Below are 19,053 nucleotides of genomic sequence, written 5' to 3'. Positions count from 1 at the left end.
CACACACACATATATATGTATATACACACACATATAAATACACATATAAAAAAAAAGAGCCCAGATACTAAATTAAGTGAATTAAAACCATATTTTTCGTTTCCAGCGCACAAACCTGAGCTGACACAACAAGGAAGGGTTTACAATAACTGGTCTAATGGTAAATTTACTGAAAGCTTTATACAATCAAACTAGTGGAATTACTGAGCTAGAAAAATAAATCCCTTTCATTTCAAGCACTTGGAACTCACGCCAAAATGGGGCACACAATACGTCATTCCTAAGAGTTTTGATTTAACCCCAAAGTGAGAGAAAATAGACCCTCAGGTGGAGTGGTCCTGCTGGCTGCTACAACATTTTGATGAGCTAAATGTGTGATTTTATTCTCTTCAGCAGTATCTTACACCCAGAGCAGAATTTCAGCCACAGCCCTTTGTGAAGCCCTTTTAAATGCAAACTGAGCAGAGCTCACACATCCCGACTGCTTTTCCAAAAAATGATGTCCCATGGCAATGAAGTGATACTACTGCTAGCAAGGGATGAACTGCCTGAACAAATAAACAAGCAAACACTGCTCCAAGAGCATGGCCAGCAGAGTCCTCCCTTGCAAACGACCCACTTTATAAACATTTCTGATCTCCAGAAGTGCCCTTAGAGCTGCACATAAACACGCACGTTTTGCCTGCATTGAAACTCAAAATACTCCCCTGCAGTGGACAGCAAAATAAAAGACAATAAGGCCCCAGGACACTTTGTGCTTTAGAAGGCTGGTGCAGAGCCCATGTTGGTAAAAAAAATATAGTTAAGTTTGGAAGTTTGGGATGTTGATGAATTTGCTAGTGACTGTTTAAGGAATTAGCTAAGACGACTGCAGCTAATTCTGCCATACATGAACTGGCCCTCGTGCCACGCACCACGGAGCTGGGTGTAGCTGGTGCAGGGACAGCTGTCTACACAAGCCATGCCTGGACATTCACTGGGGTTTTCTATGTGTTTTCTTGTTGCACGACCTGCAGAGCTGGGCAAAGCTACTTGCCCAAAATAGGTTGAAAATATTGGTTATTTGTAACATCTCTAACACAGGAGTTCCCTGCCCCAGTAAGCACATAGGTAACAACTTTTTGCAGAGGAATTTTATATCTCCAGTGCAGTCTTTCACATCAGCCTGGGACTTTAACTTCCAACAGCAACATTTTTTGTGCCATTTGATTTGATAAATCAGGGTGGAATAGCACCAGAGAGGCACCAGCAGCCACCACAGAAAAGACATTGTTCATTTGGTGCAGTTTTAACATTTTACATACTTATCCCCATCCTACTTCTTCCTACGCTCCCACTTTGAAAAAGCATGTTGAGAAGAAGAAATGTAGAAAAGGTGATTAAAGAAAAGCAAGTGGGAAGTTTTGTTTGTAGCTGCTCCTTTAGATGTGGGCTGCATGGAAAGCAGGGGAGACTCAGACTATAAGTACAGCAAAGCCCAGCCTTCAGGTTGTACTTGGCCTGCACAACATCAACACAGATGAATGAAAGAGTTCAATACTCTGCTCTTCTCTGCCCGTTTAGAAACCATTTCCTTTAGGGGTCAGGTCTAGAAGCTTGAAAGCTGCTGTAGACAGGACACCTGAATATCTTAAACCACAGACATTTATCAAGTTGCTTTGTTTTAGTAGAAGACTACTGTCCATGACAAAAGTCCTACTGGGAACTGTGGCCACTGCAATCCACTCACAACCCTCCAGGAAGGAAAAGCGGGGTTTCAGGGGCTGCAAAAGCCTCCACAAGGACTCCCAAGAGTAATAAAATTCAGAAGAATTTTATTATACTCTTGGAAGAGGTTGCTAAAAACTATTCCTTAAGATGAGCTGTAAAACCCAAGGGTAGAGCAAAGGAGGGTCCAGCAAACTTGGTTCTGGGGTGGTACCCAGAGCACTGCTGCTCACTTCCTGAGGCCTTCTGGTTCCTTCTGTCTCGCCACTGGGTTTTACACTTCCTGCACCTCAGTACAGATATTCCTGGGGTTTATTTCTTTCTTACACTGTCTGTGGTTTCCCAGGTGGTAACAGGGTGTGAGGCACCACTAGCAGAAAAATTTTGTTTCAGTTGTTCAAAATTTGTTTTTCTAACAACCTGAATCTCTGTCTTCATGATATTGCTGATAGGGCATAAGGACATAGGTGTACTGTGAGGCTCAGATTATCAACAGGTATTGGTATGTTTAAAACCTGCAGAAAGGTCACCCCCATGATGGACTTTCTCTGTGTTGTTATGCAAGCTTATTATCACTGTATTTGATATTATTATTTATTGTTCTTGTCTGTTTGGCCACTATTTATTTTGTTTCTTCAGTGTATAATGCTGCTGGACGCCATGTGCACTGGTCTTTATTTCCCTCTGCACTAGGATGCTTTGCCATCAGCTCCTGTAACACCAGCTTTCCCAGCAGCCAACTCTGCAATTCAGTCATGAAGTGCAAGGGGGAAGGAGGTGACCTGCCTGCAGGTTCTATAGAGCTGGCTCCATATGAATGCCTGTTGACTTTCGTAAATTCTCCTAACTGAGCTGCTTCAGAGACAGATTTTACAAGCAACTTTGCAAACTCTGAAACTATGTCAAGTCGATCAGATTGTATTTACAAAGAAAATGCTGCATGCTACCTAACGGTGCTACAGCCCACAGCCTTCTGTGACCAGCAAGTAGAAAATGCTCAGTGGCCATGAGTGGAAAAATACACTGAAGTCACAACTGAAGTCACGGACCAGCGCTGCCAGGCAAGATGTTGTGTAAGAGTCCCATTGTCAGGGCTTCACAAATTAAATGTGCTTTAAAACAGGGTTGCACAGATGTTTTGTCTAGGGACTTCCACCCACCATTATACATAGTATGAAAAATTAAATTAGTTGTAACGTTACTATCTTATCCAAGAGTTTATCAACCAACAGGACATGATAATGCCCTAAGGTACTTTCAGCCTGGCTTTACAACTCATAGTTATGATCTCAAGAGTTGACCAAGAAGTTGGGAGTGTTAAGTTAAAAGCAGACTGTACCAGATGAGATGAGATTCAGCTGATCAATCTTCAAACAGATCTAGTACAGCCTTAGAATGTCAGTGTTTATATGGAGCTACAGGGTTTAGTTACTGTTAGAGACTCTGTTACTAGTGTTTGCAATTACAATGCATTTGCTATTTTTGCTTTAAAACTTCTATGTTACTCTGTCCACTGTGCTTTGCTATTTTAAATATGGCAGCAAAATAACTGCTGGTTATCTTCTTCTACTTACGTTACTAGGTCAGTTAAACCCGTTGAAATAAGAAAGGTACCACAGTCGGGCAAAGAAGAGGCTTCAGAACTGCTGGTGCCAAACAAATCAGCTTTAAAGGACTGATTAAACAACAAAGCCTTGGCCATGCATAGCAAGATATTAGGAATAAATGAGGCCAGGCAGCTGTGACTATAAATCCTCATTTGTGTCTATAATGTTGTCGAGCAAGAAAGTAAAACAGATTCAAGCTCCTTTACAGAAGCTGCACCTTTAGTATTCTTAATACTACATTACTTACTACTGCTGGTTTAAATCCTGACATACTCTGCACAATCACTTTGATAAAACAGGCCATTCAACTGCATGGTAAAAGCTGCTGGGAAAAGCTACTTACAGTAAACAAAAATAAATTTTCCAGAGCAAATACTGATGTTACTCGTGAAGCTGAGGCTCAAGGGGGTACTCACCAGCTTCACGCAGATGATGAACGGTGGGGTCGCGTCTCTGAAGTGACATATAGGAACTTTTGGTTTTGGTCTCTCCTGTAGGAAAAAACAGTCACCTTCAGTAGAGAGGCACACAGCGTTACCTGTTAGCTTAGTTTTAGGGGCTACGAAAGACTAGAAGGGGGAAAAATCCCAACATTTTGATACATCATGCTAAATAGTCCAGCTGGTCACGAGCTCATTATTTTGCCAGTCGTTTCACGTACCCTTTATTAACCATAATCTTTCAGTACAATTGTGTTTCTTTGGAAGAAGCTACACATTACATCAGAACTGAATGAAGAGCTTTCTGCTGTTGTAAGAACATCTCACTCCTCTCATCCACAGCTTCTTCCTCACCTCCAAGCAGTACTTTTAGCCCTTTCCCAAACAATTCCCTCTCGTAATAACAATTCCCTCTTTTTAATAGCCCAGCCATAAAAAAAAAAAAAAGTTCTTTCTTTTTTTTGGCTGGTTAAATTTCTGCCACTTCAGTGAGCTGCATCAGCTTACTGAGCCACCAGGGAAGCACTGGAGGAGGCATGACAGTGGATACTAAGGAGAATCGTTCCCTCTCTGTGGGAGCTGTTACATGGCTCAAGTGGGACTTCACAGACCCGGGCTGCAGAATGTTTTAAGGAATCCCAGCAGGCTACAGTAAAGTCTTCTTTGTGACTGATCTGAGAGGATGAGTTTGTCTTAGGAAGACAAATACACAGGATCTGTAACAATTACCTGGCACTATTACTGGTAGGGAGTCCTCAGTGTTCCAGGTCAAAATCCTGACCTTCAATTGTACAGCTGAAAGCACTCCACAGCTTCCCAGTATAGAACCTGGTGTTACAGTTGCTCCAGAGCACAAGGTGTATCTGAGGAGGTCTTCTCCTCTCCCTCTACCCCTCTTTCCAGTCCTACTCCCATCAGATCTAAGGCTCATGCAACCTCAGGGTAATTTGATTCACAAGATAATTTGCTGCAGAACTTTTTATTTTGAGGGTTCTTTTTCTGCCAGATCAGCCCCCTGAAAGAAGTCATCCTCCAGCCACAAGACTGCGAGACCCCCAGTAAACGAGACAGTGGGGGTGTGTGGCTGGGACCAGTGTGCCCAGTCAGACCACCCCTGGGGTGTGACCGGCAAGGCTGGGATGGTAAAGAGCTGAGGACCTGAGCCAATGCCCAGGGAAACCAGGACTGTCTTTTCACCAGCTGTTGTAGGGACTGCATCAGGATGAAACTTTACTCCAGGTCTTGAGGTAATTGCTGTCATGAAATTAATACTGCAACAAGACCATTGTTTTCTGTCTGGCTTGTTTATTGCCATCTAAATATCATGCTGCTTTGTCTAGGGAAGTACATGGTGCTGTCTACAATTTTAGGCTCCCACAGAACCTATCAAAGTTTTATTTGGGTACAGTATAACTATAATATTCAGAAATGGTTACAATTAAAATAAAGAAAGCTTATCCATCGTGAGCCAAATTCTACTCCCACTTAAAAGAAAAACCTGTCAGTGAAGGCTATGTTCTGTCTCATCATTAGAATCCTTTCAAGGTGTATATATATTTTTTTTTCTTTTTAAACAGACTTGAGTGAGTGTGAGGCCCGTAGTTCACAATCCAGGACTAATCCCCAGCTCTCTAGTCTTCTGTCATGGCCTCGTTACCAAAATGCGTCGCTATGCAATATTTAAAATCAGTGATGTATTCTTTCATCACACGTCCCAGAACACTTCCAGATCACAGTAAAGAATGCAAGAGTAATTGTGACTAACCTCAGATTCTTCATAAGTGTAGAAACCTTTTGTTATTTTCTTTTCATCAACATCACAAAATGCAGTTACCTGGCAAAACAGAAGCAGAGCCTTTCAGTACCATTCCTTGCTGCCAGCAGGTATCTCACCTGTAGTCTATCTATCTCTGTGTGCAATGCTACAGGCATGTGAATAAACACAGGAATGGGGCAATGCACCCTTGTCTTCCTCTGGAGCTTCAAAATGGATTTAATAAATCCCTTCTGGGTGTCTCTTAAAGAGATGGGCCAATTCTGCAGTTGTCTATGAGCACATTATGTTTTTATGAACATGAGAACAGGTGACCTAAGCAACTGGATGCATAAGAGGAAACATCTATGAAATAATCAGCTTCATCCTCAGTGATATGCTAAGTAAACTAAAATCAGAGACTGGTTGCCTCATTCTGGCATTCCCACAAATCACCTAAGATGAGCTAATACAAACCTTCCTCTTTCTGTCCACCCACACACATCATCCACCATCGGACACCTCTGTGCAGCAAGTGCTGCACTGTGGCTTTGGAAGCTCTGGTAACACCAGCCTCAATTCTATGTCCTAACACAACAAGTTTGGGAATTCTCATGCTTTTGGACTTTGTATTTTTCAGCTGAAAAGTTCAGCAGATTTGGTGTTTAAACAGATATAGTTACTGCTTCATGTTGGTTGCTCTTACTGTAGTTACAGAAGCATTATTTGTAGCCCTAGCTGCCAAATATTTCAGATGTTTTTTTATTTGCATTCCTCATAAATAAGCAGGCAGAATGAATGCCTGCAATCCAAAATACACAGTGGCCTCATTTTTGAACCATTAGGTTTCCAGTAATGTTTCAGATGACTTTTTAAAATAAACATAGCCATATTTCCTCCGACTTCCATCGGATCTATTCATATTATCTACCCAGAACTCTTACACTGAAGCAGAACAGTCAAGATAGTTGAGGTCTTGCAGAAATCAATTTTTCTGCTGAAAGCTGGAGAGCAGTTTGCCTATCTTTTTAATTGTTGCATTAAAAATTGATTAACAACACTTACTGCTGAGTAAATCTGAAAAGCCAAACAGCTGTTTATGAATTTATTAAGTTAGAGAAGGCTGCAAGAGGCTGGCTTGCTTGCTGTGCCTACAAATCTCTCCCAGGCATTTCCCTTCTGTGATTAAGAGTCTTCTTTTACCTAAAGTGACCTCACTCTGTTTGTGCAGAGGAAAACACTGACACAAAGCACTGGTGTCATAATGCTGAACTTTTGCATCCTTCATTGCACTCCCAAGGCAGTGTCACCTTTACAGCCAAAGGGCAAAACTGCAGAGGAGCAGAACTGTGTCACGTGTGTCCTCAGGCAATGGCCAGACAGAGCTGCCTTCTCTTGCAACATAGAAGGTGTTTCTACATTAAAAAAACTCTGGAGATCTTTCCACTATGCAATGGAAGAGTTTTCTATCCAAATCCTTAAATACCATACTAGCAATTTTTCCATTAAACATAAATAAAAAGAGAATACAAAAAACAAACTATGGCTAAACACCACCAGCACATAGTGTCAGTGTGGAAAATACAGCAGGGATAGTTCTTGAAGCACCCAGAGGCAGATGTTCATACCTGGAAAAGAGGTAGCTTGAAGTCAGGCACCAAAAGAAATAAAGAACATTAAGGAAACTTTCCTTTTTCACTTTGGGGCTGTAAGACTAAAGGAATCACACCACAGGCCAGCAGGTCCAGACCTTCCCTTGGATGATCCTGAGGCAGGGATCACACTAAGGACACTTCCCCCTGCTTCAGGCATTGCAATGGAAACAGAAAGCAATGAGGGAATTCGGGGCAGTGCTGGGAAGTTACTAGGCATTGCACAAGGTCCTTGTGGCTGATACAGGCTGCAACAAACAAAACTGTTTGCTGACAGTAGCTAACACAAGCAGCTCCTTCAAGCACAAAGACTCAGGACCAGGATCTTTCTCAGGCTTACTTTTTCCTCTTAAACACAAGTTAATACACTTTACATCCCTGGCCCTATTTCCATAACCACTGTCATGACTTATTGTAGTTGAAAAATCAGATGGTGCGGACTGAGCACAGTAAACAACATCCCAAGATCTTCTCTACCCATCTTATTTATATGTGTACATACATACACAGATCTATAAATACATATATAGATGAAGGGAAACAAGTAGAAGTCACTGTGGAAAGAAAGGTTACTTAGCTGTATGCTTCTAGTTTTGTGTTAAATACTTTTACAATTCTCCAATATTCTGCAAACCTCAGTTCCGCCACTAATGTTTTATTGTCCTAGAAGAAGCTCTGATCATTATCAACAAAATTTAGCAGGATATGTCTTCATTGCCAACCCAACAGAGTTCTGGGAATACAGTCCAGAACATCGACTTATCTCCCAGAAACTGAAGCTCTATTTTTTTTCATCTGCTTATACCCCCATAGACTTTAAAACAAAACCAAATACTTTTGACATAAGGTAAAGTGAAATTCTACCTACATTTTAATGTCAGTAACTGAGAATTCAGCTGTAAGATCTGTGCCGGTATCACACTGGTCACCTTCAGCATGTTTTAATGCAGTTAACAGAAACCTCTGACTGGCGCATGGATTTCTTTTCAACATGAACAGTGTTAGAGAACCAAAGATAATTCTTGTATCAGCAGATTAATAGTAGTCATACTACTTCCTCTCCTCCTGTGCCCTAACTGCCACTACAGTGTGTGGAAGTTTCTGCAGACTGCCTTTGCCACAGTAACTGCCCAGCCCCCAGATGATCTAACACATGAAACTCCTGCTAACAGCAGCTCTGTGGAAAAAAAACCCACTTGACAGGTAAGTCTGTAACAAATTTCCCTTGGAGGATGGAAAGGACTCTAACCTTTTCTTGAGTTGCTTCAGCGAGTTTAAATGTGATATTTACAGTATTATAAACCAGGTCAGACTTGAATGGGCAATTTTTCTGCCAGACTCTACAGCACGTGGGTGGCCAAAATGCAAGTCAACTATTTTTCTGACACACACTATTTATTTTCCAATTAAAGAAAATCTGTGTCTGGAGCCTAAATACAGGACTTACTTACACACAGTTGTTTATCCTGTATGGAGAGCTCAAGGCATCAGGCTTACATGAGCTATTTACTTTATACTATTAGGATAAGCCCAGAGTTACCTATTTATTTTCCTACATTAATGGGCTTCTTTTTCCTATCTTATGAAGACCATCTATCCATACATGAACTACTGTCTCCCAGGGAGGAGCCTATGAATTACAAAGCTATAAAGAAGTCTCAGGTTGTTTTTCTTTTCCTCCTCTTTCTAGCAAAATCACTCTTTTACAATCCCTCTGAAAATATGACACCACCAAAGCTTACAGAGTCCTCAGATGGCACTTCAGTTTTAAGCCAATACATAAATGATTACGTATTTTCACTTTGAATATCACTTGTACGAAAATCTGCACAATTCCAAACAAAAAAGACTGCTATTTCTCTAAGCTAAAAATTGGAAGACACAGCTAGATATCTGTTGTATACAAGCTACATCATTACTATAAATAATTTTTATAAATACAGATTGCAACATACATTAACGATGGTGTAAGGGAAAAAGGAGAATTGTTTTCTCCCTTGTAAGAGAAAGTTTATATGGCTCAAAAGATAAGATATTTACTCAAAAACAATCTCTTCAGGGGAAGACACGTTTGAAGAAGATAAAAGCACTTCTCTGGCTGGTTCTTTGTAATAAACACAGCAGCTGTGTGAAGGGACACACAGGCTGGGACTATGAGACCTCCCTGTGGGAGGAGATTAATGGGCAGCAGATTAATCCTACTCCAAACGACCAGCCTAAGCAGTCAGTCAGAGTGGGCCTGGGGTGCCACTGTAATTGCCTAGCTGTGGGAGCTGTGCTGCTGGTACACAAGAATTAATCATTTGTTTTACACTTGACTTGTTTACTGCCTTGTTGGCTACTGCAGAGGATGTTTCCTTACACTTCCCTTTCCACTCAGGTTTCCTCATAGAAAACCAGAAAGATTTCATCAGCTGAATAATGTCCTTTGATAGTGAATGATCTTCACAGGACTTGATTCCCTCATCTGACTTTTACCTGTGGTCTGGTTTAGCTCTGCAATGAAAGCAGAAAAACAACCACAGCAAATTCTCGAGCTCTGCTCTAGCTGGAAGGTTACAAGAGGCAAGTTTTACAAGGGAGAGTGAAAAACTTCACAGAGCATGGTATTAAAAATGGACAAATATTTTGATAAATGGTCATCTGCACATTGTCTCCCCTCCCTCCTCATTACATCAATAGATGTCATAAAATTTCTTCTTTAAAGACGCCAACCTGCAAACTCTCTACAAACTCCCATATGAGCAGATCCTCACTATTGCACTTGCTCCACTTCTCATGCAATCCTTCAGCCATTTTAAACTTCTAGTGACCTTGTTGATTCTTCTATTTATAATTCTTTCATTCAGACTTACATAAAACCTTGGAAGCATGTTAATATACATCGCCACAAAAGTTAAATCAATTCTGGCCATTCATGTCAAAACAAAGTCACTGAAAGCATTATATTGCAAGTTTAAATAGAGTTAATGACAAACAGAACAAGAGACACACAGAAGCATAAACATCATCCAGTACATCACAAGCACAACCATGAAAGTAGCAAGCAACCCTCCGTCAGAATCTGAGTGACTATCAGTATTGGGGCGCTGCTTTTTTCCACCTCTTTAGCATTACAGCCATGACAGAAGCTGTTGGGTGTATTTAAATTCCAAGCATGCACTTCATGACTCCACTTAAAGACACTATTCCATTAAAGATAGCTGCATCTTCTCTCCTTGCACATACACTTAGCAGGGTTGCACAAGAGAAGTTTAACCCCTGAATCCAACATGCAAAATAAGCTTCTAAATACTGTATATGCAACATTTCCCTTCTCACACACAACTGCCTTTCTAAGTGCCAGTGTGGGAAGTAGTCATGAGTCCCTCATTTCTCCAGAGCAGGCAGCTACAGGAAATCTGCAGGTCACTCTTCAGGGGTGCCTGTGCTGCCAAAAGAGCCGCTGCTAAGAGCCCACCTTCCCGAACGGAAGCAGCAGGGAGACTTCTCTGCCATATTTCAGCATGAATATTTGCTATCATGCAAAATGAAGCCTCTGTTTTATAACCCTGTCATTTTAGGATGCTTTATACCTGGATTTAACTGAAGCTTTCCAATTTAGTATCTCTTCTTGTTCTGTAGGGTCTCTTTTAACTCACTTTCACATCGTCATTCTGTCTTTCACCCCACAGCCAAGGTGGGTGGAATATTCTGCCCTTTATTTATGTTTATTTGCATTTCCATGTACCCACTTCAGTCTCTCATACTGCCATTCATATACTTTAGAGTAGTTAAAATGCTACAAAACTTAAACGTTTCTTGCATTTGGGGTTGAACCAAAGGATCATAGTTGAACTACATGGTTTGGTGATGTTCCTCTTTGAAAAAGGCGAAGAGAAACTAACAGATGATTTTAAATGGTGAATGAGTTAGGAAAAAGTGTGTACAAAATACTTTCTCAAAGCCTTCAAGTCTGCAACTGGTGGACAGGGTTGTCATAGAGAAACTTCATGGGCTGGCTGTGTACTAGTACTGTTTCCATGCCACTAATTAGCTGATGCTTATTTTGTCCTTTCCCCCTCCTTTTCTGTTAACTACTTGAGCACTATTTTCAGCTATCAGAAATGAGACAAAATGTTAATGCTGAAGTTCTCCTTTTAGCTGAAGTTTGATGGAGAATAAAAGAGCAGACAAGACAGCTCAGAAACCCTCGAGGCATATGTAGCATCCCAAAAACATTTGGTTTCCATCTTCAGCTGCAAATTATAGACAAGACGGATGTGTTTTAAACAAAAAAAGGTCTGTTTGACTTCATTCTTGCAGAAATGCTAATACTGAACCACTGTCAACTGCATGAATCAAGACAGGGACAGCCAGGAAGTGGAATTTCCCTAAGAATACTGAGGTCCTGGTAATTAATTAATAAAAAAATCCTACTAGTTGAATAATTTTTTTCTTGTGTTGCTGTTTAGCAAAAATACTGAGCCTTGGAGTTTTGCCTGAACTCTTGGAGACAAAGTATTATTTTAATATTCACCATACAGATGTCTGGAGGAAAAGAGAATACTGCTTAGGTGTCCTTTTCTCTTTTAACAAAGCCATAATTCAAATTCAGATTGTTTTCCAAACAGACTGAAGTAATAATTTGTTGGTGAGTATGAACAAACACAGGCTGCTGCTTCCCGGAATTACCAAAATTTTGTTTTCTAAGAAACAATACTCTTTGGCATACAACATTCGTATACTTTTCAAACATCCCACAAAAACCCAGTCATTGTAAGAAATACAGCTGCTTTGTTTATCAGGTTCTAAAAATACTAGAAACATTCATTTTTTAAAAAGATGTTTTCTTACATGTCCTAAAGTTGACAGTTCAGACTAATTAATTATCTTCCTGAAGATTTAGTAGTGTTTCTGTCTTTTCCATAATTACAAAATAATACAAACTGTATGTTACAGAGTGTGTAGGGTGGTATTGCTTATTGTAGGAGTAAGTGTCCCAAGTTTTCTAAAGGTACTTAGTGTTAATTTAGAAAACAGCCCTGCTGTCACTCCACATTCCAACCAAAACCATTCTTATGATAGCTAATGAAATTCTGAATCTCAATGAAAGGATGCAGCAACAGTGAAACACAACGTACGTGAAATTTTCAAAGTCTAAACTGACTTAAAAGTATAAAAACAACTGAAATTAAATTCACACAGTTAAATTATACAGTTTATTTTGGCAATTTAACCTGCATTTCAAAGGGCAGTAGACCTTTTAAGATCACAGTGGATTACACAACTAGACCTTCACAGGAGGAGATGGTAATATTGATGTAATACATCATATTTTGTCTCAAGGGGCTTTTGGAATTGTTTTTTAAAGGTGTCTATTTTATATAATTGATTAATCCATATCCCAGGGCATCCATTTACAAGACAACACTAGATTCTACTTGTAGATTAAAAATTATATTGAATCTCCAGTGTTCTCATAATTAACAGAATATATGAAAGCTTAAATCTTCTTAAGGTCGTCTTTAAAGGGTGAGACAGGGAAGTATTCTATTGTTTTTAGGGATGGAAAGGATGAAGCAACAACTATTTACAACCTCTGTTCATATGGGATTTTACAGTCTTTGGCAAGAGTTGAAGATTTGTCACCAAATACCTGAAGGATGTTTGAGGAAGAGTATAACATGGAGTTTAACTAGCCTCCTTTTACTGTTATTAATCTAGAACAAAATGAAAGCTGCCATAAATTTTATTAATTTATTTCCTGAAACTCCAGCAGCATAATCTCTTGATTAGCACTTGGAGAAGTGAGATGTTTTAACTACTTCTACAGCCTCTTGCCAGTGACTTCCTACGAAATATTAGGATATAATTTAAGCTTCAGTTCTGACTGAGATGGATAGACTTGGGATCTCACTTTTGGAAAAACCAGGAAGTTACAATGGTAATCATAATGAGCCAGAACAACTACATAAAACTAGTCCTTTAATCACTACAGGTAACACTAATTTCATCTGAAATTAGCTATCCAAAAGCTAGACCTCTTCTCAGGATGGTGCAAGTCACTTTCTGAAGCTTTTTATCTTCACTGGTTATTAAGGAAACCTCTGAATTCTTCAGATAATACGTCAGACTTAGTTGATAAAGTTTGATTACCCTGTATAAGGTATTAAAGATCAGCTTGTGACTGCATTTTAGCAGTTTTCTGCAGTACATTTGCAAAATGAGTCATACCTGGCACGTGCAACTGCATCTGGTGTGTAAGCTTGCTAAATCTCTCTGGTATAGTGCCCAGTAATCAGTGGGTTAATGCTCAATGCAATATTTCAATATCCAACTAAAGCATACTGGAATATGTGCAATTTTAACCTTGACAGAAGCAAAGCAGTGTGATGGCCTGCACCACTGCCAAAGCAAACGTTACGGGAAGGTCAGCGGGACGGAACGCCGAGATCCAGTTAACTGGAACCACGCTGCCAGTGCGAGCGAAGTGGGAGTAAGGGGTGTCCTCACTGAAGGACAGGTAAGCTGCAGTGCTTTGGCAGAAAAGTGGCAAAAAGAACCAACAATATTATTTTTATCTTGCTCTTTTTCTCTCTCTGCAGTGACAACTTCACATTATCATTGTGTTTGTTGAACAGGATGTGAAGTCCAGAATGAGTCACCTATAGAAGTAGGTGGCAAATGTAACCCAAAGCTAGAGAGGAGTTCTATCTTAACAGCAATCTCCACTCTCACTTAAACAAAAAAAAGCTAGAAAAGAAAACAAAACTAAAAAAATCCAACACCTAGGATGGTGAGAGACTGCTACAAAAACAACACAGTCAACTTTTTCCAAAACATGTCAAAAATCTACCAGACAAGTTGCCATCTCTTTCCTTAGAACTTATTTTCTAATTCTCAAAATTTTGCAGACAGAAAGCGCAACAGTTGCTGGCAAGTCTGGCAAGTTAGTGGAATTCACAAAATGCTCTGCAAAACACTAACAGAGAGAGTATTTTCATAAACCCCTTCAAAGTCACATGCACACTGCGCTGCACGATCCAGAGAACTCAAAACATTTCAACGACAGCTCTTTGAATGAAGTGACTGATGGGAGAGACATATCATTTAATCATCTTTCTTCATACAGTTCACCCACTGCTACGTGATTGCAATGAAAGAGGGATGGCATTGGAATATCAAGCATGAAATCCAGGTTCAATTCTTGTGTTCGATATTTAGTGTGTCTCCCATGTCTATTCGGTAATTTCAACTGTGCGTATACAAAATTCTTCTGTTTTTTTTAATGTGTGTGGTCTGAGAACCACAACATTAATCACATTTATATACATGTATGTCATTTTGTCTTCCCATCCATATTTTTAAGAAAAGAAAACACATTCGGTAATAAAATGAATGTTCTATGGCTCTTGATAAGAAACAGCCATTTGACATTAGCCCTAAAGCCTTTATCTAACAAAATGTTATTACACAAAAAGCTATAGAAATAAGATATTTACACTCTCAGACAAATGTCTCCTGAGAAATATCTACCATTACCAAATATAAGTAACCTCCACATTTACAACCAGTTGTAAATGGAATGAGATAGTAATATACAAGTTTGTACTCATCTATCCACCCCACCTTTGTTTTTAAGCAACCATGATTTTTAGAAGGGAGTTACAGTACAACCACCCCCCCATCAAACAAACCAGGTTGATCAGCATCTGACAGGGACCTGTACAGGATCCACTCAGGAAATGGGCAAATTATACATGTATGAATTATCCCAAGCAAGGCAGTTTAGTATTATACCACCCAAATAAAGTTATTCTACTCACCTTGGGTACATGGCTACTATACTGTTAGTTACACAGCAGTGGGCCATAAACAGCTATGTAGTGTGTCTAACCTGTTACTATGCTTAGTCACCAGGGAGCAGAAACATGGGTTCATATGTTCCCCTACATATACATCCTAAGCTCTAAATAAAGTGATATGGCATTTTAAATGAAGAAATACATTATGAAGAATATTGAGAACTTCCCCAATTTATATTAACTCTAGAGACACAATACCTTTTGAGAAGCATGCTGCATTATGTTAGAAGCAGCAAGGGGACATATGAAAAAGAAGAAGGTGGTTTGGTACAGATATTACCAACCCTTACTATCTCACCTTTTCCTGATTAGCTGGTGACAAGCTTCTGTAGAGCTTCTTGCCTTGCTTGCCAGCATTCCAAATGGTGAATGATGTCCAGGAGCTCAGAACTCTGTCTTCAAGAAACCTGACCCGGTAATTCCAGATGGTTCCCCTGGAGAGTTAGAAATTAGCATTATTATGTACCTAGATGCATATGTACATACTCACATACACATAAAAACGACCAAACTGATTCACACATGGTACAAAAATATCACACCAAAACATTACACTAGAAATTTCCAAGGGAAATGCAAACTTGCTAGAAAAAAAGAAATTCTGTAGAAGTTCTCAGATTAAAATAATTAGGAAAGGTTTGAAGCTCTAGCTAAACCATTATTTTCAAGTAATTAAAAGAAAGAAAGAAATTCAATTCCAACTGCCCACCCATACAGTGTGCCCATACCCGTACTCACCACACGACCTGCTCTAGAACCCTGCAGTGCATACACACAAACGGTCTCCTAAATCCAAGATGACCTTTTCATGTTCCATCTGCCCTTGCATTCCTCCTCCTTTGTCAATGTGAAGACAAAATCTCACGAATTCAGTATTTCAATCGACCCAACTACACAGCCCAATGCTACAATCAAAGTCCATTTACATAGTGGTATTTGGTTCAAATCTTCAACAAGTCAGTTTTCGAAGCTCTGAATCAGCACCGTACAGCAGCAAAAATACCCCTGAACTGCAAAGTCACACGCAAGACTGAAACTCCCCCTTTTGCTGTCCATGATTCACACTTAGGAATGCACACACACTCACTTCAGACCAAATAAGTTTGATTTTATTTTAAAGGTTCTGAGATATTATTCAGCAGTGACACGGGTGTGACTGTGCCTTTACCTGAAGATGACTTTTACCAAAATAGCATTTCTAGAAACAAAGAAGTTTTTTTGAAGAAGTGATATGCCACACAGAACTCCTTAAAACATGCTTTAGAAAAGCAAGCTGGCAGATGTCTGTGCCCAATTACACCTCAACATCTTCATGTTTGTAGTAAGACCCACAATATAATTTAAGCCAAGCAGTCGAGGTAAACAACTGTGAGACCAACACCAGGTGATGGACCACATGGCTTTGGAACCAGTAATAAGGGAACATCTACCACCCTCCAATACTGAACACCTGCTGAGATCTTCAACAAGTTCAAGACAGGTTCTCAGAAAGAGAAGACGAAAGGAAAGCATTTTGATCATGGACCATTCCTCTCGACCATCAAATTCACTGTGACAACGACAACTCTTTTTCACATGTGTGTGTACAATGTGCACGCCATATTTCCTATCAGTTAGGCTTTTTGAACAGCAATTCCCATCCCATAATGTAATATTTAAGACTACATCATTTACAATGGCTTTCTTTACACCATTGGTTTTCTTAAAGCCTGCTGTAAAGAACATCTGTGTTATGTCCAGGGTTCTTTTAATGTCTCATACTTAATGAATAGTTTTCTCGATACGATAAATTGATTTCTTTCAATTTATGGCTTGACGGTTGTATCTTCCTAATCTACATCTCTTGAGTAAGGCACACTGAGCTGAAAATTTCTATCATAGGAAATGCTGACAAACACCTAATCGTCAGATTTTTCCATTTTGTAATGGATTATCAAATTTCACAAAGCCCTGTAGCAGATACAAATTTAGTACTCCAAATTATGCTTATGAAGTATACCTCTGAGGTACAAATGTAACAGTTGAAAGTATTGAGATTAATAGATAACCTCATCTGTTCCCAAAAGTTTCTTAGCAAACTTTTTTAATATTTTAGTGATAGGAATTTTGTGGTTTTATTTGTGTTGTTCCTTCACAGCCCTGATTTATGGTTTGAAAAACACATAACCCTCATGCCACTAAGACATATGGATTCTTGCTGGGATTATTAGCTAGCTCCAGAGCTCACTTCACTCTGTGATTTTTGAATGTAGCCAAATCCTGCTTAGCACTTCATCATTGATAGTGGTGTGATAACTTGAAAAGAACTTTATACACAAATAAATGCACCCAAGAAGAACAGCTACCCCACAAACTTTCTACACTGTTTCGAGAACTATGGCTGTGCACCAGCACTCCAACTAATGAAGGAAAAAAAATACCTTGGCTCTGATTGCAAATCTCTTCTAATGCAACCACAGGCTGTTTTTTGCAGAGCTTTAGCTGCTGCTGGCATCCTTTGACACTTGCCTTTTTCCACGTTCATTAGAGCATACTATATTCCCAGAAGGAAAGTTAAAGGAAAGAAATACAAAGGTCAAGTATTTTTCCAGGATCATTTTACTGGAAATTTTAGAGCTTCTGCTAGCTTCTAAAAAGAAAGATTATTGCTTCACACGTAAATGGAAAGGTTTTATAACTGTTTTTACTTTGAACTGTGACTTCAGAAGGATAAAACTGTATTACATTCCAGAGGTACTTCAGAGCCTGTTGTCTTGACTGGAGTGACACAGGCAAGTTTCTTTTCTACTTGAGTTTGCAAAGTTAAGAAAGCTAAAGGGAAAACAAAACAAAACAAAACCAAAAAACAAACAAACAAAAACCACAAGCCCCAGACATCCTTACAAGGCATAAAAAGAATTATCAATTAACTTCTAGTTGTAGGGCAAGCACTGGAATCTATGTCCAGGCACACAGAAAATGTTTCCAACTGTGAGGGAGATGTCCCAGTACATTCAGTATCGGTCCCTTCCAGACAGTCAGCACCTGCTCTGGGGGGACGGGTGCCTGGATTCCACACAAGTCCCTAGAGAGACTTCAAGCAGACCAAATCTGTTGGCAAGCACCCACAAAGACTTCAGACTGAATCAGATTTACTGACCCCATATTAACTACGAAGGTCATAGTGAGAAATGCAACTGGGGAAAGTAAGGATCTGCACTCAGTAATAAAAGGATATGAAAGTTAATAAACTCTAAATTAATTGGATAGCTGTTATAATACAAGAATATTGTCAGACAGCTTCACTTAAGCACCAATAAATTGTTTTCACAAATAACTGTTTTCGGTGCTGAAAATGAAGCCAATATCCCCAGCACTTGTGATTTTTTCCTTGCATCACTACAAGGCATTTTTATGAAAATTCCCACAGAAAATAATTTTAAAATCACATCTCCATATTGCGTGTGCCCTTTTTAATGAAAATCTTAATTATATCGAACACTTTGCAGTCTTGAGTTAACCTTGAAATACTTTTAACAGTGCAAGCTGAGGTTATTAGATAAATACAGAATTGAGGGGAGAATTTGTGACTGAACTTTCAAGTGACGATCACAGACAATCTCTGAGGAAACGTGCTCTGCACAAGCCACGTATCTCACCCACTGAAGTGGTAGGTAGCTTACGGGGTGTCAGAGGACAGAGTTTCAGTTATCCCCTTCAGGTTGCCGGTTCACCTAATTTGCTGCATTTTTGGAAGTTTCCAGAACAGATAACTGGGATTCCTGCCTTGAGGGCTAAGGGAATGCCATTTTCCCATCCCTTCAGAGCCAGTGCAGGTGCAACAGATGGGAACTGTAGCAACGTGCTAAGGATGATGAAAGAAAATGCCTGAAACGATCTAGAAGTTGTTCAAACCACGGCTCAGAGATGATTCTCACAGCTATTTTCAGATTTTGCATTATTACATATTCGTAGCCACTAGCAAAAACTAGGAGGTATTATTACTCTGCATCATCCCAAATCAAGGCTGCTTTTCCTGCCCATGCCAGGAAGGATTAAAGCTGTCTC

The 19,053-nt window shown here is 39.7% G+C and overlaps 1 protein-coding gene across 1 annotated transcript in view; it reads right to left on the bottom strand.

Annotated features, from left to right (window-relative positions):
• Window positions 1–3,730: 3,730 nt before the first annotated feature.
• B3GNTL1 (UDP-GlcNAc:betaGal beta-1,3-N-acetylglucosaminyltransferase-like 1) overlaps window positions 3,731–19,053 on the bottom strand; it is a gene marked incomplete at both ends in the record, with an annotated part of 29,993 nt that continues 14,670 nt past the window's right edge. Inside the window, 3 exons of the mRNA XM_008944440.1 lie at window positions 3,731–3,805; window positions 5,520–5,588; window positions 15,305–15,440. Coding sequence (XP_008942688.1) covers window positions 3,731–3,805; window positions 5,520–5,588; window positions 15,305–15,440 — 280 coding nt within the window. The remainder of the gene's footprint in view (window positions 3,806–5,519; window positions 5,589–15,304; window positions 15,441–19,053) is intronic.

Source organism: Merops nubicus, unplaced genomic scaffold, assembly GCF_000691845.1.
Source record: "Merops nubicus isolate BGI_N331 unplaced genomic scaffold, ASM69184v1 scaffold22747, whole genome shotgun sequence".
NCBI lineage: Eukaryota > Metazoa > Chordata > Aves > Coraciiformes > Meropidae > Merops > Merops nubicus.
Note: the sequence above shows the minus strand (reverse complement) of the source record. Positions and strands in the feature narration are given on the sequence as shown.